Source organism: Salvia miltiorrhiza, chromosome 8 (genome assembly GCF_028751815.1).
Source record: "Salvia miltiorrhiza cultivar Shanhuang (shh) chromosome 8, IMPLAD_Smil_shh, whole genome shotgun sequence".
In the NCBI taxonomy this organism is placed as follows: Eukaryota; Viridiplantae; Streptophyta; class Magnoliopsida; order Lamiales; family Lamiaceae; genus Salvia; species Salvia miltiorrhiza.
The window spans coordinates 57,772,167-57,793,711 of NC_080394.1; the positions used below are offsets into that span (position 1 = coordinate 57,772,167).

General features: G+C 37.1%; 2 protein-coding genes across 9 annotated transcripts; one reads left to right on the plus strand and one right to left on the minus strand.

Moving 5' to 3' along the window:
• Nucleotides 1–712: 712 nt before the first annotated feature.
• LOC130999519 (chromatin modification-related protein EAF1 B-like) lies at nucleotides 713–13,650 on the plus strand. Of its 3 annotated transcripts, none has more exons than XM_057925061.1 (23): nucleotides 713–1,055; nucleotides 2,325–2,526; nucleotides 2,616–2,670; nucleotides 2,749–2,849; nucleotides 2,943–4,392; nucleotides 4,494–4,613; nucleotides 4,775–4,930; nucleotides 5,628–5,816; nucleotides 6,008–6,088; nucleotides 6,659–6,716; nucleotides 6,803–7,320; nucleotides 7,408–7,461; nucleotides 7,906–7,960; nucleotides 8,047–8,243; nucleotides 8,335–8,388; nucleotides 8,522–8,602; nucleotides 8,691–8,828; nucleotides 8,912–9,028; nucleotides 9,665–9,768; nucleotides 9,876–10,079; nucleotides 10,159–10,519; nucleotides 10,926–12,541; nucleotides 13,155–13,650. In XM_057925061.1, exons 2-22 carry the CDS (start codon nucleotides 2,384–2,386, stop codon nucleotides 12,462–12,464), a joined length of 5,775 nt encoding a protein of 1,924 aa, XP_057781044.1. In that variant the 5' UTR covers nucleotides 713–1,055; nucleotides 2,325–2,383; the 3' UTR covers nucleotides 12,465–12,541; nucleotides 13,155–13,650. The 3 variants fall into 3 exon arrangements, with proteins under 3 accessions (XP_057781044.1, XP_057781046.1, XP_057781045.1); XM_057925063.1 differs by having other exon boundaries at nucleotides 725–1,055; nucleotides 10,906–12,541; XM_057925062.1 differs by having other exon boundaries at nucleotides 725–1,055; nucleotides 9,677–9,768.
• Nucleotides 13,651–14,044: 394 nt separating this feature from the next.
• On the minus strand, nucleotides 14,045–19,859 carry LOC130999520 (phosphatidylinositol/phosphatidylcholine transfer protein SFH9-like). 6 transcript variants are annotated; one of them, XM_057925067.1, is made up of 17 exons: nucleotides 19,600–19,859; nucleotides 19,162–19,208; nucleotides 18,626–18,917; nucleotides 17,988–18,087; nucleotides 17,150–17,416; nucleotides 16,963–17,040; nucleotides 16,779–16,880; nucleotides 16,644–16,693; nucleotides 16,451–16,550; nucleotides 16,264–16,320; nucleotides 16,105–16,179; nucleotides 15,934–16,020; nucleotides 15,466–15,529; nucleotides 14,935–15,314; nucleotides 14,770–14,844; nucleotides 14,502–14,669; nucleotides 14,045–14,356 (listed from the first exon to the last, which is right to left on the minus strand). In XM_057925067.1, the coding sequence occupies exons 2-16, from the start codon at nucleotides 19,166–19,168 to the stop codon at nucleotides 14,616–14,618; spliced, it is 1,788 nt and encodes a 595-aa protein (XP_057781050.1). In that variant the 5' UTR covers nucleotides 19,169–19,208; nucleotides 19,600–19,859; the 3' UTR covers nucleotides 14,045–14,356; nucleotides 14,502–14,615. The 6 variants fall into 6 exon arrangements, with proteins under 6 accessions (XP_057781050.1, XP_057781049.1, XP_057781052.1 ...); XM_057925066.1 differs by having other exon boundaries at nucleotides 18,626–18,923; XM_057925069.1 differs by having other exon boundaries at nucleotides 18,626–18,902; nucleotides 19,600–19,858.
• Between the last annotated feature and the right edge of the window lie 1,686 nt (nucleotides 19,860–21,545).

The window sequence follows — 21,545 nt, forward strand, 5'->3', positions numbered from 1 at the left end:
TGATTATTATTGTTTTTTATTTAATCAGAACAATGTAGTTTGAATTCAAAACTAAATTATTAATATAAGAGATCATCACCGTTTGAATGTCTCAAATAATTATAAAAAAAAAAATATTTTTGATTGAGAGATTGATAATCGTATTTTACAATATTTGTGGTTTTGTTATAGTATGAAACTCAAAATTTAAAGCCCTACTCTTCCTCTCCTTGATATACCCCATATTAAAAGCACAATTATTTGCTTATCTATCTTCTCAAACGAACTTGTTAAGGAAAAATGTGTGTATATAACTTATTTTCATGTTAGGATTTTAAGTGGGAATATCAAAATAACAATGTTCAATAAAATAGTGTTAATATGTGAAAATAAACGAGCTATGAATATAAATATGTCAAGAAATTCCACACAAAGCCCAAAATAGCCCAACATAATCTTGTTAATTCACGAATAGCAGCTGCAAATTTATATGAAAACAACACAATCTTATAAAAAGAAGATTAAAGGTTTTTAATTTTTCACCATTGGGTACTATCAATTCCACAATTAAAAAAAAATTATATTTATTATACAATTATTGTAAAAAAAATCACGTTACACTAATATTTATGTTAAGAAAAAGATTAGGCCCAAAGTGAAGGAGGCCCAGGCTGAAAAAATCGGCCCGCATTCTCGCGCCCAAAATAGTTTTTACAATCTTGTAGAGAGAGAAAAAAATATATTGGAAGGCATTTTTAGAGAGAGAAAGTTTCGGGGAACCAACGAGCACGAAGGGGGACGAGCCTGCAGCATCATTTCAAATCAAAATCACACGCAGTTACACGCACTGACCTATACATACACGTATTCGTATGTATACGTTCATCTTCGTTGCCATGCTGTAGCGGGAATGCTCTCATAGAGTCGGGTGCTGTAGGGCAAAATATGCAATCATTGCTTTGAGTTGAGGTACCTTGTGCTATCAGAAGCAAAACCCTAGGAGCTGAGGGGGAATTTGCGGGGGCCTATCTCTTGAGCCCCAAGCTGCAATTTGTTCGTGGCCAATCGCAATTGAGGTATTATCCTCGTGTTCCTAGCTCTGGAAACCCTAGAATTTAGAGTTCTGCCCGGGTTTGTCATGACATTGGGATTTTTCTGCGAGCTCGTAGTTGAATTAGGGGTTTTAAATTGGGGGAATTGATGGGGAGTCGATGTATACGTGTTTCTTGTCGTGCATTTCGGTGAATTGCAGTATGGATTTCGAGTTTGCTCCATGTGGGGTTGCAATGATGGGCACATGATTGGATGCGTTTTACATGGTTTTTGCATGCTGAATGAGTTGAGTTCTACGTTTTGAGTCTGCGGTATTTGTGTGAAGCTTTTATTTGATCAGTTATGACAGTTTGAACTTGAGGGGAAGTGGAGGGAAATGCACGTTTCCTCATATTTATAGGTGTCTCTCTTTCCCCTCCCTCCTTCCTTTCTAGGTGAATCTGTCTTGTTAGTGTGGCAGAGTTCTAAATCTTTAACGTTCTTGGACACAAGTAATCCAATGAATCAGATGGACGGATATGGCAATTGGAACCATTATGTCTCCATGTAGCAAACGGATAGTTAAGATGCATTTGCATGCAGTTTGTGCGACCTATTTATTTTGGCTGTTTCATATCTGCTATTTTAGAACATTTTGCCATTGATTGCCAGCCTTTTAGCCTTAGGGTGGTGAGAAACATAACTCATTTCACTTAGAGTGCATGGATTTGTTTTTTGCATGTGGATGTGCATTTTTGAAATGCGGTGAATATGTACTGTTCCTTTGTACTTATTTTCAAGATTTTAGAATATTGTGCTTATGTGGTATACTTAGGCAAGGTTGCTTGATTTGGATGAATGCTAATTCTCTTTATTGTGACTTCATCTTTGGCCAATTGCAGCAAGATTTAGTGTATCTAATTTCGCTTGAGCTTCGGAATAAAGTGTGTTTTACACTTGAATGATTAAGATTGACAAAAAAAGTGATATAGTGACGGCACATTTACAATTTGGACTATTTTTTTTTTTTTTCATTTTTCTTCTAAATGTTTTTATTACCAAAGCTAAGGTTCTTAGGCTTCAAGTGATATTATGTTACATTGTTAGCAAACTAGCAATTGTGAGACTTTAAATTTGACCTCTTTGATACATTGAACTGCGAGACTCTCACATCCACCACAATGCAGGGGACAAAGAAAAAGGAACCTCCCTTTGCTATTACTACATCCTATGTATTTGAAAAGAAACTCTATTTTTTTATCCTCTATGCAGCACCCTTTTAATTGATAATAAGCTGCATTCTTGTTCCTTAGGAGTTTGCTTTTAGTTTTGAGTTCATGGAGGCAGTAATTTGTAGCTTTTGAACTGGGGGATGCATGGATGCAACTCACCGTCTGTTCCCTTAGTAAATGCCGAAGTTGAGTCTATGGGAGGAGTTGTGGAAGGCGGAGTTGGTATTGCTCACAAAACTTCTCCCAGACGAGCAGCAATTGAAAGGATCCAAGGAGAGCTCAGGTAATACAGCTTTTGTATTATGCAGCTGCACAAACTCTGAAGGATTCATCATTCATTTCATTTCCGTGAACATTTTCTTGTGATCACAGGCAAGAGTATAATGTTCGGGATAAAACAAAAAGAGAATTGGAATTTCTTGAAAAAGTATGGAGCTGTAACTTAATCTCTTTTTCTCAATATGTATCGAACATTTTGCAGTACTTGATTCCTTTTTGTTGGCAGGGTGGAAATCCCTTAGATTTACTTAAGCCTGGAGATGCTGCTTCTGTTAGTGTCCAGTCAACTTCATTCACCAATCAACATCAGGATCACTTTGTTACCAGGTATGTAAGATGAATCACATATATCACTTAATATTATCTCTAAGTGCTTCTTTTGTGAATAATATATGCTTATTTATTTGTGTGGAGTTACAGTGAAGCAAAAGGCAGTTTTGCATTCACTGCATCGCCCCATGGAGACTCTGTGGAGAGTAGTGGTAGACTTGGGGCAAATCCTTGTGAACCCAATAGTGCTGATAACCTCATGCTATTTGATGGTGAGCATGAGTGTTCTGAGGGTGATAAGATTTCATTACATCCTAGTAGGAGTAAAATTGTGCTACCAGAAAAGTTATCTCAGATGGATGGGAGTCATAGGACTCGGGAACATGGTGAATCAGCTGCTTTTAGTGTACCTAGAAAAGCGTATAAGAGAAGGAATAGATCCCGTCCAAATCGCGATGGGATTAGGTTAAGTTCAGTTGATGTAAATACAACTCATGGCAGTGATGGCTCTTCTCTACCTTCTCGCCATGGCAAGGAGCTTAAAGGACAAATATCTGATGCAGATAATCGTAATATTTCAATAAATTGTGATTCAAAGCCTATATGTGCTAAAGATGGTGGCAAGACTGGACCGGTGGAGACAAAACAGGACATGGAGTTAGGTGATGGAAAGGCTGTAGAGTCATCTAAAAATCTGCTTGAATGTGTTCATGTGGAGGCTGCATCAGATGCTATTGCTTCTGAGATCCGTCTGGATGATCAATGTAATCAACAATCACACTCAGGTGCTCTAGAGACTCCCATTCAAATGACTTTTGATGGATCTGAGGCCATACAGACAACTGAAGAGATGAGTTCTGCAGTTAATGAGTGTCAGCATATTGAGTCTGCCAATAAAATTGATAATAATGAATCTAGTTCCTGTCCAATCAATGGCATCAGCAGCGAAAAGGATGGAACAAAATATGATGCTCATAACACGACTGACATGAAGGTTTTGGATTCTGCATCATCTTGTGCACTAACCAACAAAAGTATTGATGGAAACAATGATGGTGATATGTGTAAGAAAATTACAAATGCCGATGTAAATGGGCTGATCAAAGATCAGACCTTACCCTCAAATGGGACGCCATTCGTAGAAAGTGATGAGCTTGTAATTGAAAAGAGACATACAAGGGATGTTGGTGGTTGTGCTCTTGACAACCCGGAGAGCTCCTCAGCATGTCTAATGCAGCAAGAGAATGGCTTTAAGCAGAAACATGATGAAGAATTAAATGATAGTGGATCTGCTATGAAGAGTGAGGTGAAGAATCAAATTGTTAATGAAGTGATGGAACCTTTTGAACCAAGGGGGTTAGAATCAGGAATAAAAACTGATCCTGCTTTGAATGACAATCTTGGACCACGTAATGAAATTCCATGTGCTGTTAAGAATCAAAATTCTATTGATACTTCAACTTCTGATTTCCCAAATGGTGGATCTTTGACTAAGAATTCTACTATTTCCCTTGAGGCTCAAACTTCTTCCTGTTCGAACTCAAAACTACAGCCAGAAATTGATGAAGATTCAATCTTGAAAGAAGCACAGATTATTGAGGTTAGATTGTTGTGTTTGCATTTCATTTGTCCAATTTAGGTGCGCTTCAACATGTTTCCATGACTTTTTGGGTCAAATATCTGATGCAATGAAGTGAATAGGCAAAACGAAAGAGGATTGCACAATTATCTGCTATGACTTCTGTGAGAAAAATACGTCCAAAATCTCATTGGGATTATGTGCTTGAAGAGATGGCATGGTTGGCAAATGATTTTGCTCAGGTCTGATCTTGAAAGTTCTCCCTCGCATTTTCAGTTCAGATTTTTACCTGCTGTTTGCAGTATTTTTTGTACATAATTTATTGGGAACAAGCACTAACATTATTCTTGCTGGAGATGATATATGTCACCATGCTTATATTGAGAGTTTCCTGGTTGTTTAGGAGCGTGTTTGGAAAATAGCTGCTGCGGCCCAAATAAGTTCTCGAGCTGCTTTTGCTTGTCGGTTGAGAAAACATGAGAACAATTCTGGTATGGAGGCAAAAAAAGTTGCTCATACCTTGGCAAAATCTATCATGGAGTTCTGGCATTCGGTTGAGGTACGTTTAAATTCCATTAAGAGGTGTTTGTTCATGTGTCAAACCCTTTTCCTTCTCTTTAATTTGGATTTATTAGTGTCTCTCGTCTATACTTCTATCTAAAGAAGTTTTGCATTTATGAATTCTCAAGCTGATATCTTGTAACTAATATAGTTGGCAGATTGGCACATGCAAAAGTGCTATCAGATGAGATAATCTGAGTGAAATGTACAAATATGCAAATCTAATATGTGTGGACTGAGTTCTAGTTCTAATTCATCCACTGAATTTTATGGAGAAAGGTCTACTTTTGAACTATGAGCTATACCTAATTTTTGTTTAATTTTGCCAATAAAAGGTTTTTGCTCTTGCTAAGATTCCAAGGAATGTATGGGATGTGTCATGTTTTTTCTTAATTGTATTTTCTCGGTAATTGGTCAATGGATGCGTCTGTAAAATGACTTTCTAGGGATGTTCAGTTTAAACCACTGTTCTATATGGTAACAATAATGTATGATTTCCAGCTTGGAGCTCTTTGTCCCGGTGAACTAACAAGTTAACTTTACTTTGACATGCTGTTAATTGCGAGTAATGTTTTTTATCTGTTAGGCTGGGGTGATTTCAGAAAACTTGTTAAAGTTATTGCTAGTTAATATTGGTGGATAGAAAGATGGGTAGAAAATTATGGTTTTGATTATGATTATCTTTGGTTTGGCAGGCAAAGACCATATTACCTGAGCAAGAAAGTCAAAAGGATGACACCCTTCCTGTTAAGGCTTATGCAGTGAGATTTTTGAAACATAACAATTTCAACTTGATTGATAACCAAGCTGAGGTACCACCGACTCCAGATAGAGTATCTGACACGGGGATCCTTGACCTCTCATGGGAAGATAATTTAACAGAAGTATGAAATCGTAACAAAATATCTTGATGCCCTCGTCATCAATCCCTCATTTCTTTCCCTACTGCTTTGATCAATACCTCATTTTAATTTCTGCATGTAGCATGATTGTAAGTTGTATGAAGGGATGGCATCAAAATTTTTCTTGAACTTATCAACTTCTGGTTGACTTATATATTACTTCTGACTTTCAGGAGAATCTCTTCTATGCAGTCCCTGCTGGGGCCATGGAGACCTATAAACTCTCAATAGTATCACAATTTACACCGTGTGAGGTAAATGCTTTCTTTGGATCAGTTTGTGCAGCGAGACTTATAGGATCACCATGTTTCACTGCATCATGTTTTGCAAAAAAAAATTCTTAAGAGAAGCATAATTATGAATGACTTATGTAACATAGCTGTTAGAAGTAAGATTGATGCTGTTGGGTGGTTTGAGATGAGCCAATGCTACTGACATGCTTGCTTTTGAGAGTGCAGACTTTAGCTTTAGAATGCCAAATATATTGACATAATGAAAGATGTACTTAGCCCCATTCCCTACTAGAATGTTTTTCCCCGGCAGTTAGTATGTTCATAAATATCTGTTTAAGTGCAATCGAACCTTTTCCTGGATTAAAAGTTTTGGTTGTGGACCCATGATACCCATTACTATTCATAATAAGATGCCCCTACTGACCTAAGAATTCATTGAAAGTCATCTCTCTTTGTATGAACCCAGGTTTCTTTTTCTTTGCAAGTCTAATATAGTAATATTACAATGTGAATTCTTTTGTATCATATGTTAACCTTTTGGTGTGTGACCTTATATCTAGTCACTAAAGAACTGATCATATTCTTGCCCAGAACTTAGGAAACACTGTTCAAGAGGAAGTGGAAACATCTGCATGTGATGCCACCGAAGGTAAATATGATATAGGTATTGCTTGGTTTTCCTTTGCTATTTTTTATTATTAAATTATCTGTTTTGTATATTCAATTGAATTGCAGACTTTGAGTCTCAAGATACTGCATATGATGAGGGTGAGGGGGACATAAGCCCATATAGCATGCCAATGGCCTTTGATAAGTCCTCAAGATTTGGCCAAAAGAAGCGTAAACACTTCATACATGCTTATGGGGTGAGATCGTATGATGTAAGCTCCGACATATTGCCAATGCAATATGCTGAAAATAAAGTTGCCAATCAACCAACTGCTTTAATGGTGAAGCGGCCAGGTGGCAGTCTTAATGTGTCGATCCCAACAAAACGTGTTCGGACTGCTTCCAGGAGAGTTATCAGCCCATTTAGTGCAGGAACCTCTGGATGCATTCAGGTACCTAATAAAACAGATGCTTCGAGTGGCGATACCAATTCATTTCAGGATGATCAGTCGACTCTGCATGGTGGATCATTTGTTCCAAATAGCTTGGAAGTTGAGTCAGGTGCGGACTTCAATAAGCATTTACCATTTCACTCGGCAGAAATCGTGACAAAACATAAGAAGAAGAAGAAACCCAAGCATCTGGTAAGCAATATTATACGATTTTGAATATGGTTGCACCAATTGTTGTGTTTTGCCTGTGTCTTATTTCCCTTTGGTATTCTGATGCAGAATGCTTCTTATGAACCAAGATGGCAGGTTGATACTACCTTCCAAATAGAGCAGGTGAATTTATAATCTTCTTTTCTTTTTTGTTTTATTGTACGTGTTTGTTGATAGATGTTGTAGATTGATAGGAGATGCACTCGAGATGCAAATAAGCTTTCTGAGCGTTTCTTTCTGTCTCTCAATTATTCTTCTTAACCCTGCCTCTACTTAAAAGTCTTAAAAGTAAACTTACTTCAGTTTCTGAAGAAGTTTTTGGTAATAGGCCTTCATTTGTTGAAATACTTGCTGATTATCATTTTATATAAAACACACTGGAGTTTGGTCTTAGTATTGATTCAATTTGTTATTTCACTCAAAATGAATTGTCAATTTGAATTGATAAAATACCAAGGAAAATCAATCTGTTTTGGAGTTCTAATTTAGTTAGTGATGGTACCTCTTCTTCCTTGTAATTGTGTTAATGTGTCCGATTGACGTTGGATGTGGCTACTTTCTTTGCAGTTTCACAGGGATAACTTAAAGAGAAGTCATCAACTTGAGTCTAATGGCAACAGTGGTAAAACTTGTTCTCTTCAAGTCAGTAACGATTTTAGTATTGATTTTGTTCGTGTCTTCTGATGTAATTATATATCATCTCTGAAGGTTTATTTGGTCAACCCATGATAAAGAAGCCGAAGATTATGCGTCCATCACAAGATAATTCTTTTGAGAATATTGCTCCTGGTGCTGGTTCTGCTCCTTCTCCAGCAACCTCCCAAATGAGTAACATGTCTAATCCAAATAAATTTATTAAAATGCTTGGTGGTCGGGATAGGGGTAGAAAGCCCAAGATTCTGAAGGTACATTTGCCATTCTGAGCTGCCCCCCTTTCACTTTTTCTGATGTTGGTGTTGGATCAACTCTAAAGTTAAGCATCTTGATTCTTCTCAGATGCCTACTGGACAATTGGGTTCAGGAAGTCCATGGACTCTCTTTGAGGACCAGGTTGATTTTTATACACTTTGTATGCATATGTACATGCTAAAATACTCACCATGTTTTTTAGACACAACATATGGTTGTGTTTTAGTACTTGTAGAGGTATTATCATTTAAAGAAACCGTATGAAAATTTTTAGGCACTTGTTGTCCTGGCACATGACTTGGGCCCAAACTGGGAGCTTGTTAGCGATGCTATCAACAGTACTCTGCAGTTCAAGGTAAGTTTTCTAAAGTAGGATTGTCATTTCTTTACACAAAGTTTGTACTTTCTAACATACTATGTATTATCTTTTTGTTTATGTAAAGTGCATATTTCGCAAAGCTAAGGAATGCAAGGAGCGCCACAATTATTTGATGGATAGAACTTCTGGTGATGGAGCAGATAGTGCTGAAGACTCGGGGTCCTCTCAACCTTATTCTTCTACATTGCCTGGCATTCCCAAGGTAAAATGCCTTCTTTTACTTCCTTTGTATTCTTGTGCTATTTAGTGGTTTGTTACAATACTTGCTCTTTCTGTATTATATAGGGAAGCGCCAGACAGTTGTTTCAGCGTTTGCAGGGGCCAATGGAAGAAGAAACCCTCAAATCTCATTTTGAAAAAATCATCATTATTGGGCAGAAACAACAATACCGTAAAAACCAGGTACTTTAACCAAATGAATCCAATGTGACATCATCATATCAGCATCTATCATTGTATGTGTTTTGACTCTTAGCTACTTTTGATACTACCAATATGTTGGGTTTCTGGTTATTGAACGAGATGTTCATACTGCAAACAGAGATTGCTGTTGAATAGGATGTTGGATACTATATATGGAGATTCTGGTATTGAATCTCCCTATTGGGTTATAAGTTGCATGTTCGAATGTGCTATCTTGAATCATTGCTTTGTTCTGTTGAGGATTGCATTGTGTTGACAATTTTTCCTCATTTTATAGAATAAGATTACAATATTGTAACATTTTACATATCATTTAGTTTTGTATCTTTGGGGTAAATGGATAATTCTTTTTGGCGAATTTATTCTGCTTAATTCAATACTATTTGTTTTTCCTCTTATGTCATTCTCTTGTATGTTCAATGTGAATTCAGTTTTCATCTAAAGCTGTAAATAGCATAAACCTATTTTCGTACTTTTAATTTTTAAGATACTGATTGACTATTATTTCTGTCATTTCCCTAACTAAACAAATTAAGTATCATTGTTAATTTTTATTTGTATACTTCAATTTTGGTCATGATTGTGATTTTTATTTATTTACATGATTTCTTTAAGAATGATAATCAGGACCCCAAACAACTCCAGCAACCTCATGGCTCTCATACAGTTGCCCTGTCCCAAGTTTGCCCAAACAACCTAAATGGAGGCCCTGTTCTCACGTAAGTTTTTAAATTGTTTTGATCATGCACACTTTGAAGGTGACATTTTCTTATTTTCTCTAATACTTTTTTATTCTCTAAATTCGATGACTTTTGAATCTTTGAAGCCCTCTGGATATCTGTGATGCCCCTATTACTGGCCCAGACATACTTCCTATTGGTTATCAAGGGCCACATACTGGTGGATTAGCCATTGCGAATCAGGGTCCTGTGACTGCAATGCACCCTGCATCTGGTGCCGGTTCTGCACTGCAAGGATCGCCAAATATGATGCTTGGCAACAACTTCTCATCTTCACCAGGCTCTATGAGGTAATGTGTTGAGGGCTTAAAGTTTGTTCGGTTTTGCTGTTATTTCTGATTGGGTACTCAGTTATTTGCTGTCATGTAGGGATGCTAGATATGTTGTTCCTAGACCTGCTTCAGCCGACGAACAGCAGAGAATGCAGCAGTATAACCACATGATGACTAATAGGAATGTGCCGCAGCCCAACCTTTCTCCTTCTGGAGCTCTTCCAGGAGCTGATCGTGGTGTCCGTTTACTTCCTGGTGGCAATGGCATGGGTTTAGCCAGTGGTGTTAATAGAAGCATGCCAATGGCAAGGCCTGGGTTCCAAGGCATTGCTTCACCATCTATGGTTACTGGGAGTATGGTTTCCCCTAGTATATCATCAGCAAATATGCACTCTGGAGTTGGCTCTGGTCAAGGAAGCTCCATGTTGAGACCTCGTGAACCTATGCACATGATGCGGGTATGCGATTGTTTTCCTTTCTAATCTTATGGAAACATTTATGGTTGTCATTTTCATCTAGCGAAAGTACATCTAGTTTTGATGATGATCATGAAGATTAAATTTTGGCTGGAGGATCATGATGTGGCAATCATTTCAGATATCTATTTGTTTCTGGGCCTGTCATTAAGAAATAATCTTTTTCCTTTTATTGGTTTTAATATGCGAAATTTGTGTGAGTGAAGTATCTTCTTGATGTACATTCCAAATTGAAATTGAATTTCCATGGTCTCATGTCTGATCTTGAATGACAGTCATTTTAATTTTTTTTTCTTTTAAGTGGAGCTCTTATTCTTTTTGTGATTCCTATATTTCACAGTTGCATATGTCTGTACTTTCAATAACAGATAATTATGTGGTCTTGTAGCCTGGCCTGAGTCAGGATTCGCAGAGGCAAATGATGGCGCCTGAGCTTCAGATGCAGGCCTCACCAGGAAACAGCCAAGCTCACTTTGGTGGATTGAGTTCGGCATTCCCTAACCAGACCGTGTCTCCACCAGTGTCCTCGTACCCTCTCCATCATCAGCCGACCCATCCAATATCACCTCAGCCTCAAGTCCTTGGTCCTCATCACCCACATTTTCAAGGACCACCTAATCATTCCCCAAATCCTCAACAACAAGCCTATGCAGTGCGCTTGGCTAAAGAGAGACAACATCGTCTTCTGCAACAGCAGCAGCACCCAGTACAGCCACAGCAGCCACAATTTGCTGCATCTAGTTCTTTGATGCCACATGTACAGTCACAGTCACCTACAGTACAAAACAGTTCACAAGTTCAACCTCAAACAGCTACACCACCGGTATCACTTTCCCCGTTGGCATCAGTTTCATCAGTGCCCCAGCATCAGCAGAAGCATCAAGTACCAGGTCAAGGAGGCGTACGGAATGCACAAGCTGGTGGGAGTGGGCTAGCTAATCAAACTGGGAAGCAACGGCAAAGGCAGCAACAACAGCTTTCGCAAGCTAACAGGCAACATCCTCAGCAGCGGCAGCAGTCACAAGCTCAACAGCCAGCTAAGGTTGCAAAAGGGGTTGGGAGAGGTAGCCTGATGATGCATCAGAACATCCCAGTTGATCATTCGTTAGGAAATGGGGTTTCCACAAGTCCCGGGAATCAGAGTTCTGATAAAGGAGATGCATCCGCTCATTTAATGTCAAGTCAGGGCTCATTTGCCAATTCTGCACTGAATACTGTGCAGCCAACAGGTCAATATGCGTCTCCACGGCCACCTAACCAGTCCCTTACGCAGCAAAAGAATTATCCTGGCCAAGCTGCCTCATCAACCAAGCATCTATATCAAATGCCTTCTCAGCCTGATAGTAGTAGTCAAGGTAATGTTCCAGCTGTGCCTTCGGCCCTGTCGGGTTCAAACCACCAGCAGACATTATCCCACCAGAAGTTAGTGAATCAAAACCAATCTACTCTTCAAAGACTGCAGCCAAATCGCCAGATAAATTCTGATCCAGCAAAATCACAAGCAGTAAATTCAGACGCTGACCAGCATCCAACAAGCAGTTCTACTGATATGGTTGCCACGACAACATTACCTCAGACCACTAGTAATACAACTAATGTGGCAAAGGTTGTCTCTTCAGCCAATGCTCATCAACCAACATTGGATGGGCATGCAACAAATATGAGTCGCACAGTGTCAATGCCAGCAAATGCTGTTGAGTCTGCTACTCAGGTTGGCCAAGAGCTTGGCCAGAGACCACTGGCCACCATGCCTTCTAATAAACACGATGTTAGTGCACACTTCCAGCAGCAGCATCAGCAGTCGTCACAACTTCCACATCCTAATTCACCAGTGTCCCAGCAGCCCCTTCATTCTCAGCAGGGGCAGCTTCTTCAAACAGGTAAAGGCAATTTGTATGGTCGGCCTGGTGACCATAGTGTGGAATGAAGATGAGCCAAAAGATTGTGCGGTGATGATAATGCTGTTCATGTCTGGTTGGCATACTCTTACACACCAGTGTACAGGTCAGTCATGCCTTATTATGTTTAGATATCTGCCAATTAACTGATATTAGTCAAATGCAAGTTAATTGTTTTGCAGGTTCTTTATATGCGCATTTAGTAGTCCATAATTTGGGAATTGGCTATTAAATATGAAATCTCCTGTCTTTGCCTGGCCTATAAAATGTCTAATTATAAAAAACAAAATGGGAATATTTATCTAATCTTTTGGAGAGAGAAGCAGCTATCCAATGAAAAAGTAATGTTGGAAATTCTTACAAAATGTTCCTTGGTCGGGTCCAGGGTGGGTTTGCTAAAACTCCGACCCTGAATCTCTCTCAAATTCAGATTCAATAACTGAATCTACTGAACACTCTTCTCAAAAAAGTCGAAGACGTACCTTTATTCATATACCTTTACTCATTGCAGTGTGTGCAAATATATAAAAACATACTAGACTCACTACATTTGACTTCCAACACTTTCTTTGCATGAGAAATATGTACATAAGACAGGTTAGCTGTTTGAAGTCTGTTCAAGATGTAGGGGTTTAAGTTTGGGAACTTGGTCTCTTTTCTACTTTACCTTTAGTTGGCATGTTTATATCTATGCTAATTTGAACCTGCAATTTCTTCAGTGTAGCTTGCGCTTGTGGTTCTGTAAGGGCACGGAGGAAAACTGACACGGTAATCAAATTCAAGAGCTCTACAAACAGTGAGACACGAGGCTGCTCAAATTTTTGGGAACAATGTATATTAGAAGTGCCCGTAGGGCTTCGGGAAGATGGAGACGAATAGTAGAGGTAGGTGTACAGAGTCTCGTCTCTCGTTTTGTTACCTTTTTTTCTTATGCCCCTTTATGTTATTGTGGTGAGGTAGGGTAGGGGCCATAAATTGTTTTGAGCGAGTGATGCATTGTTGCCCCATAGGGCGGGCCGTCGTCATTGTTATGGCCGAAGGCTATGGGAATATTTTGTGAATATTAATTAGTGTTGTTGTGTATAAAACACACTCTAGTCAACATTCCTTCAAATAGTGGTCCATGCATCATCCCCTGTATATTGCTGTTGTAATTTGTCCCAAGATTTGAACAATGAGGAAATCAAAAGATATGCCCAGGCTCTTTTCTTACTATATAACTCTTATTTCCTGATTGCACCTTTCCTTCGAAATGAACTCTCTCTCTCCCTCAAAAGTTATGCCCAGGCTCTTTTCTTACTATACTCTTATTCGTTGATTGCACCTTGCCTTGGAAATGAACTCTCTCTCTCTCTCTCTCAGTCTGTCTCTCTCTCACACACACACAGGTTCTTAAATCATTGTGAACTGGAAAAGAAAAGGCTGCCGCTTCCAAATTGGAGTATTTTAATATTGTGTATTAAAATTATTATCGAGTAATCAATTAATAACTAAAAGGTCGAAATTAAATGTTAAAAAAATACAGCCTAGTTGGTTGTAATAAATTCTAATTAATAATAATTAAAAAGAATTGAAATTGAAGAAAAAAAGAAGAAAAGAAGAATGAATGTGGGACAGAAATGGAACTCTATATAGAACGGAAAGAAATAAGGAGGTAGTATTACATATTTGTGATGCTAAATGTAAATTCCTAGGAAATGGCGTTAATGACTTTGATAGTAATAAAGAGAAATAAAATGTAGATAAAAGTTGCACTACTTCAAATTTATGGTGAGAACGTTTTTACAATAACTAAGCAAAGAAAACTTATAAAACAATGTTCTTCAATCTCATTTCTTCAACTTGTGTGTGTGTGTGTGTGTATCCTTTGTACAGCCGATACTGGGATGTGGGAGATTATGTGAATTCCTCCAATATACATCTGTGCAAATAATGAAAGTGTGAAACCTAGTAAGCAGAAAACTTGAACAATTCAGGAGTTAAAAGAAAGGGTACCAAAAACTACAAACTCAGAACTGGTAAACTTATGTGTGTGTGTGTGAAAGAGAGAGGGAGAGAGAGATTACCTCAAGAATGTGATCAGCTGAAATGTTGGTAAAGACAATCCTAGCTTAAAAAGTTAGGTGTGAAAGAACAAAGATCAATGCGGTAACGAATACAGAGGCTGGTTCTGAAGTTATTCAGGTTCCTCGGGGTAGAGACTTGCTACTTCGTAGCCAACAACTTTGACTCCCCTGCCGTCAAGTCACGCAGATGAAGCACGGATATCAATGATGGCGGCCGCAATTTATACAACATACAGTGCATTTGCTTCACTAGCAAATAAGAACTTACATTTAAATTATTCTCCTTTATTGTCGCTATTGACTCAGATAGCTCCATTTGTTTTGATGCTGTCGCAAGCAATGCCTGTACAAAAAAATTAACATATAGGCTCGTTTAGCCACCTCTCTCAAGACAAGGTAACACGAACGAGAATATAGGTGGAACTAATCTTACTTTCTTTGTCTTCTGCAAGTCAACTTCGATGGATTTTATGCGACTGAGAGATTCATGAATCATGTCCTCTTTCTCAGATGGAATTTTTGCAGGTTTTTTCGAAAGTTCATTTACCATATTCTCTAGATGCTGCAACTTCTGGTAACAGGGGTGGAGAAGCTCCTCGTTCTTTCGATGCCCATCTTGTTCTTGAGAATTCGAGTTTCTAACTTCTGTTCTTTGGTTTTCTAATACCGTTTCCATGTTTTCCATCTTAAAGAATCTTCTGAACAAACCACCAAGTATACACAAGCATGTGAGTAATCTGAGCATAACACCCGTCACTATGGCAGAGAGAGATCCCTTCAGCAACCTTTGTTCTGCAATAACACCAGCCAAATCTGCAGGTCCATCATGTTAGAGAATTACCTATGCTACGAGAAAAACAGGCTCATGATATCATGATCATTATACATTGATGAAACTATGCCACGGAAGATAACTGAACTAACTCTAAAATACAAGAGTATCAGATTCATAATAGCTACCTACTTGATGGACGGCTAGCTTCATATCTATCACCCAAAATATCCAATTCTGATCTCTGTGATATTTCCTGGATCAGCAAGGTCACAGAAAATATGGTGATATATACAATGTACATACTTCAATTTGTATGCAATCCCTTAAAATAAGGGTGATCAGCTCAAGAAACCCAAGGTAAACATGGATGGGGACACACATTACATGTAATCAACATTCAAACATACAATTATTGCAGTAGAAACACAGGAATATATTGCATCTAAGATGTACTCCTTTCTTTATCCAATAATATTATAGTATGCCAAGGAAAACACACGCATAGTTAAGTCAAGCTTCAAAAAGTAAATAAGACTTTTTTAAAAGAAAAAATATGAAAAAATTCAATATCCTTAGAGCTAAGAACAATGAAGCATAAGTGTAGAAAATCAACCAAAGGACAAGTTTATTATCTTGTAGAAAGTATGAAACTCTTACGTTATTACTGAGGGAAAGCGTTGATTCCCTGGTATCATAAGCACATTTTCTTGAAATAGAAGATGAAGCAATTTCATTCCTTGATTCCTGTCAAAGAAGCAAGTGTAAGCTCACATTCATCTTAGGTAGCATGAAGGTGAACAATATTATTACTTAATATCTACATCCTACCTTCATATCAATCGGCTTGATTTTGGAATTTTCACTACCAGAGAAGCTAACTGGAAATGTTTCGTTACCAAGGTCCTGTGCATGCATTGTAATGTCAGATAGAGCCAGTAGTCTTAAGTGTCTAACAAAACTTGGCATCTAATATCTACAAAATTTTACCTGGGGATCAGCCAGTTTTACTCTTAAATCTTCACCTTCATGCAAAGCATGAACTAACTGCAAGAAAGTTCGGGGAAAAAGGATGAATACAAAAGATTGGAAAACTGGAGCTGCAACAAATCGGAAGTTCTTCATCCTTCAATATCAATTTCAATCATGAATCAACAAGCAATGACAATATCTACACCTTCATCAGTTGTGTATCATTCCAAGGTCCCTTGTTGGATCCAAGACATCCACCTTCATTTGGACACGAGCAGGATCCACCAAGAAAATCTGGCAATTGACTGAAATGCAAAGGTCCAATGGTAGACTAAAGAAGAGTCTGTTTTTTTTATTTTTATTTGAAGTAAGTACAGAACTGTACTCAAGGACCCTACCTAGAATCGACGACTTCCAATAGCTTGTCCTGGAATTTGGTACCTAACACCTGTATATCAGTAGAATTGGTTAAACATTTCATTTGCTCTCCAAACAAAAGAATATTCAATTTGAAAAAGATAGAGATCCTTTACATGTATTTTTGCAGTGGTCCTTGGATCAAGGAAGCCTTTTGCCCAATTCCATACACACTTAAATCCACCACCGGCATTAACTATGAACATTTGATGCAATGTCTGAATAAGGTGGAAAAATCTATCACTACATGAACAAGCAAAAGTTTATGATTTTTTTTCATTGAAAAAGAATAGGAGGCACCTCAGGGTAGTTGCTACTATCAATTCTCTGCATGCGCATTACTAGATCACGTGCAATCTTTCCAAAACTCATCCAATTCTGAATTAGATGTAAAGGCAACATGATTAGTTAGGAAAAATACTTCATGTTCATAAGAGAAATTAATATGTACAATAGATTATGTAATGCAACAACATAAACTAAATACCAGCCCATGTACGTCCAGGATAGTTGTTGTTGAATCAATATGGCGCTTGGCAGCAATAGAGCATGCTGCAAACTTTTCTGCAAAAGCTTTCTCAAAACCTTGGACGTGATATTTCAAGAATCTATCGACAGTGGTGACATTCATTAGTTTACTAGGTTCAACTTTCCCAAGTCTTTCGATGTATACAGGTCGTCCTCCTTTATCAACACCATGGTAACCATGAGGATAATATAGCTGAACTTCTTCAAATTCCTCATATATGAAATCCTGAATACAGAACATAGTCATAACAGCAACATAAATGTGAAAGTAAGACTTCGATATCAGCAACATGCTGAAAGGAAATACATCAAATTCTCAACAAAAGGGAATAGGTTGCTGTTTTGGAAACACATACCATAGTCACTCCAACAGAATTAGAGATCTTACAGAATATCCATACTTTTGAAGATTGTGCTAAATATGTTTATAAAATTTGTTGGTATGATTTGATCATCTCAGAAGAATTTCAAGGAGTTGTGTAACAAAACCTGTCAGAGTTGGTGGTTTCGAGGAGGGGAAAAAATAACATAGACATGTGGCCCATAAGAACTGAACTGATTGTTATTATAGAAAGCACATTTAACTTAAATGAGACAAATCAATAGCTTAGGTATCCTCAATAAAGAAAATATGTTTTGCCTATTGCAAGGATGATCTTCAGGATAGTGACGAGTCAAGTTCACTATCATCTGCCATTGTGGTCTCAGTTCTCATCTTAGAAACTATGATAATTTTATCAAAATCAAGAAAAGCAAAGGAGGAATCAAAACATTTTACAATATGATGGAAAGTCTACCTGAATTATAGTGTCTACTCCATTTTCTTTCCTCCAATTCAACATTTCTTCCCACATCTGTACTGTTTTATCAAGGTCAAACTTTCTTGCTTTTAAGAATCTGCAACACTATGCATTTCGTTATTGATCACAAAAAGTTATTTAAAGAGGTTCATTATAACAAAATAAATTCTTCATGAAGTTAGTATATAATACAATCAGTTGTTATTATGAGTCATCTCGTTTGATAAGAAAATTGATTGTCTAAAATAATCTGTTTCAGTTTAGGAATCAGATGAAAATAGTGGATTAAGCATCATATAATGTAAAACTAAAGGTGGTTTCATACAGCAAACAGGAACACAAAATTGATTTTTTAGGTGGTAGTTTTTGAGCTATAGAATGCGTTTTCTTTTACTTCACATATAAAAGCAGAAATCACAAAAAAATATGTAAATCCTAGAAGTTCCTGCTGAACCCACAGCTGCGATATCTAGAAAAGTATAACGTTTAGAGTTCAAAACACTGAAAGAAATGTTAAAGGTTGTTTGAGACAGATCTACAGTCGCAGACCAAAATTCTTATAATGATAGAAAACAGAAGAATTAATTCATATTAGCAAAATGCCAGAGGAAGAATACTATTAGCCTGATAATCACCTCAACATAGTATGGTAATCATCATAATGAGCCAGAAGCATGTCCCTTTCTACCAAAGCTCGACGAAATGCATTAACCACTATCTCTTCCTCCTTATCCAGAAACTCTTCGGTACAAACTGAGGCAAACAGGCAATGCACCCTCTGTCCACGTTTCCTCGACTCCCACACAGTCCTTGTTGAAGGATTCATTGCCTTTTTCCTCAAAGATCTCATCCGACGCCTCCTTTTATCATCCTCAGACATGATCTCATGACCAAATCTATCTCCCCTTCCATCTTCATGAACCAAAACTATTTCTAATTATCAGAAGATCAATAATCGACAATTATTCATATAATTAAACATAATAAACGAATCAATGTTTCTCATACTCATACATGATCTCAATCACCCCCTTTCATCTTCATTGAACCAAAACATCTCTATATATTAAAACGATTGATATGACATGAATCGATGTAATCAAACATAATAAACCACCATTGTTCCTTAACACTATCTTATCTAAACTGGCAAGAAGAAACTCGAATTTACCTGGCATTTCTCGTCCTAGTATTTCAGGATTTCAATCCTCAAACACTCTGCATCAATCGTCAACTATATTAAGTCGGTTGCATTAATAACAGGTGGAAAAAAAAGGCAATTATCATTACAATGCAGATTTCGTTAATCCACGTGCTTAATAAATTCTGAAACACGTATTCGATTCTTCCGCTAGTCAAATTCTCGCAACGCAGATTCAAAATGTAGGGGGTAAAATAGGAGTAGAAGATTAAAAAAAATTATCTCAATCAAAATAATTCAATCACAACATTTTTTGCAGGCTTCCACTCACACACTTCACATTCAACGAGGCAAAACAAAACACCGTGAATTAGGGTAGTTAGAAAGGAAAATATATCTACACTAGAAACAAACATACGAAACACACAAATCACATTCTCAAGTACATTGAATCCCCACTGATATTACCTTCCAAAAGCAGCAGCATTCGAATTGTGATGGCGATCGGCAATCGACGATCGCTCCTCTCCGCCACGCCGACTTATAACTTAAATACACGCACAAGCACGCATTTGCAGCTCACGTAGAGAGCGGGGAATTAGTTAAGGCTGCTTTCAGATCAATCTCATTCTCTCTCTCTCTAGAAAATGCTATTCCCGTGAATGCCTCGATTGCAGCATTTTGTGTGTATAATACACACATATGCATAATATATATATATATATATATATATGTGTGTGTGTGTGTGTGTGTGTGTGTGTGTAGAGACACAGCCATACAGGTCCAAGTACATGTAAAGATTCTGGCTTCTGTGTGTGTGTGTGTGTGTGTGAGAGAGAGAGAGAGAGAGAGAGGGAGAGGGAGAGAGAGAGTCGCTATCAAGGAGTAGTTGTAGTTTACAAACAGAGGCGGGTAAGGGAAAGCTCCGTCACGGCGCGTCTTAGACGCCGGCGCTTATCGTTTGCGTTTCGAACAATGCGAAGAGTAAAACGACAAGACGGAGAATATAAATATTAACGTCGCCGTCAAACAGCGGAGGACATTTCTTACGTTACTCTACAGCAAACATATGATAAAAAAAAGAATATATAATTTAATTTGCTCGTGACCTAAATTAATTACTTCAAATACTATTTACATATTGATTTTAAAAAAAATTCTCTGCCTTGAATTTCAAATTTCGAATTTTTAATCTTTCATCATGACATAATTCATTATGTCGATCAGAATATTTGAATGATTTATTTAGTGTACGAAAAAAATATTTTTTTTTTTCTCTATCTCATAAAAGCTTAATGAAGAATTTGCAAACACTTGTTTTACTCGATGTCGCCACTAAATTATTGCTAATTTAAATTGGAGTAATCTAAAATCTATAGTAAAAATAGAATATAAAATCTATAGTAAAAATAGTATATAGAGAGATTTGACTCATATATTAACTCACTCATTTTAATTTCTTTGTTTTGGGCTTAATCAAAAGTATCTTTGGGCTAAGAGAAAGTTTGCTTCTAACAAATGTTTGAGAATACAAATGAGTTTACTCTAACAAGCCCAATTAATCCAAATTCTAGAGTTTTGGACAGAAAATATATATATTGATTGCTATATGGTATAAATAAAACCTATAAGAGAAATATTTTCCTTAAAATAATTTTTTATTTAAATGTAATTCTTATTTAGGAGCATACCTACATGATCTTTGATAATCGTAATTTTGTAAATTTAAATATTTTAGGCAATGTGAACTATATAGTTTCAAACATGCATATTTTTCTCACTTCTCAAATGATTTCACTCAAAAAATATGTAGCTGCCAAATTTCATAAAAAAATAAGACAGTTTCTGTTGCAGTTTTTATTTTGAATAGGACATTAGACCATAAAATTTTAATTATAAAGCCTCTAATTTGAAATAAACAAACCCATGGCCTTGAAATTGGTGAAAACATTTGTAGAAACAAATTCTTGTAAGCCCAAATATTTGGGCTTGAGTGGCATTTTTCAAGAAGCCATTAATAAGAAATACAAATGAGTGTGTCCACTAGAAATAAGCCCAAATATGATCAATTCTGAAATCAAAATATATGTCTCTACAAATGGATTAAAATATATGGTTTCAAATAAAAATAAAAATAATAACAACAACAACATATTTAATCAAATATCATATATGAAGGTCCAATTGAAAGCTTTGAATTCAAAGTCCCCTTTCAACAATTCCACTTTTTTTGAATTTAAGCAACCAAAAAAAAAGCAATTCGACTTTATAATATTTGTATGTTTTTCCTATAAAAAAAGCGCATTTCAGACACTAATGTTGACTAATCATTAAACTATTATGTTCACTTCTACTCTCAAAATGTGGATTCCCCTCCCCCCACCCCCCCCCCCCCAAATTTCTCCACGTGAGCT

Bases quoted from the DNA above. Each gene is read 5' to 3' on its own strand.
- LOC130999520 (XM_057925064.1), bottom strand. The intron at 18,088-18,625 runs GTGATTATCAGG...ATAGTGTTGCAG, and splicing joins GATTACCATACTATGTTGAG to ATTCTTAAAAGCAAGAAAGT. The intron at 16,021-16,104 runs GTAGGATGTAGA...CTTCTTTGACAG, and splicing joins TCAAGCCGATTGATATGAAG to GAATCAAGGAATGAAATTGC.
- LOC130999519 (XM_057925061.1), top strand. From the start codon at position 2,384: ATGCATGGATGCAACTCACCGTCTGTTCCCTTAGTAAATGCCGAAGTT. The intron at 6,089-6,658 runs GTAAATGCTTTC...ATTCTTGCCCAG, and splicing joins CACAATTTACACCGTGTGAG to AACTTAGGAAACACTGTTCA. The intron at 10,080-10,158 runs GTAATGTGTTGA...GCTGTCATGTAG, and splicing joins TCTTCACCAGGCTCTATGAG to GGATGCTAGATATGTTGTTC.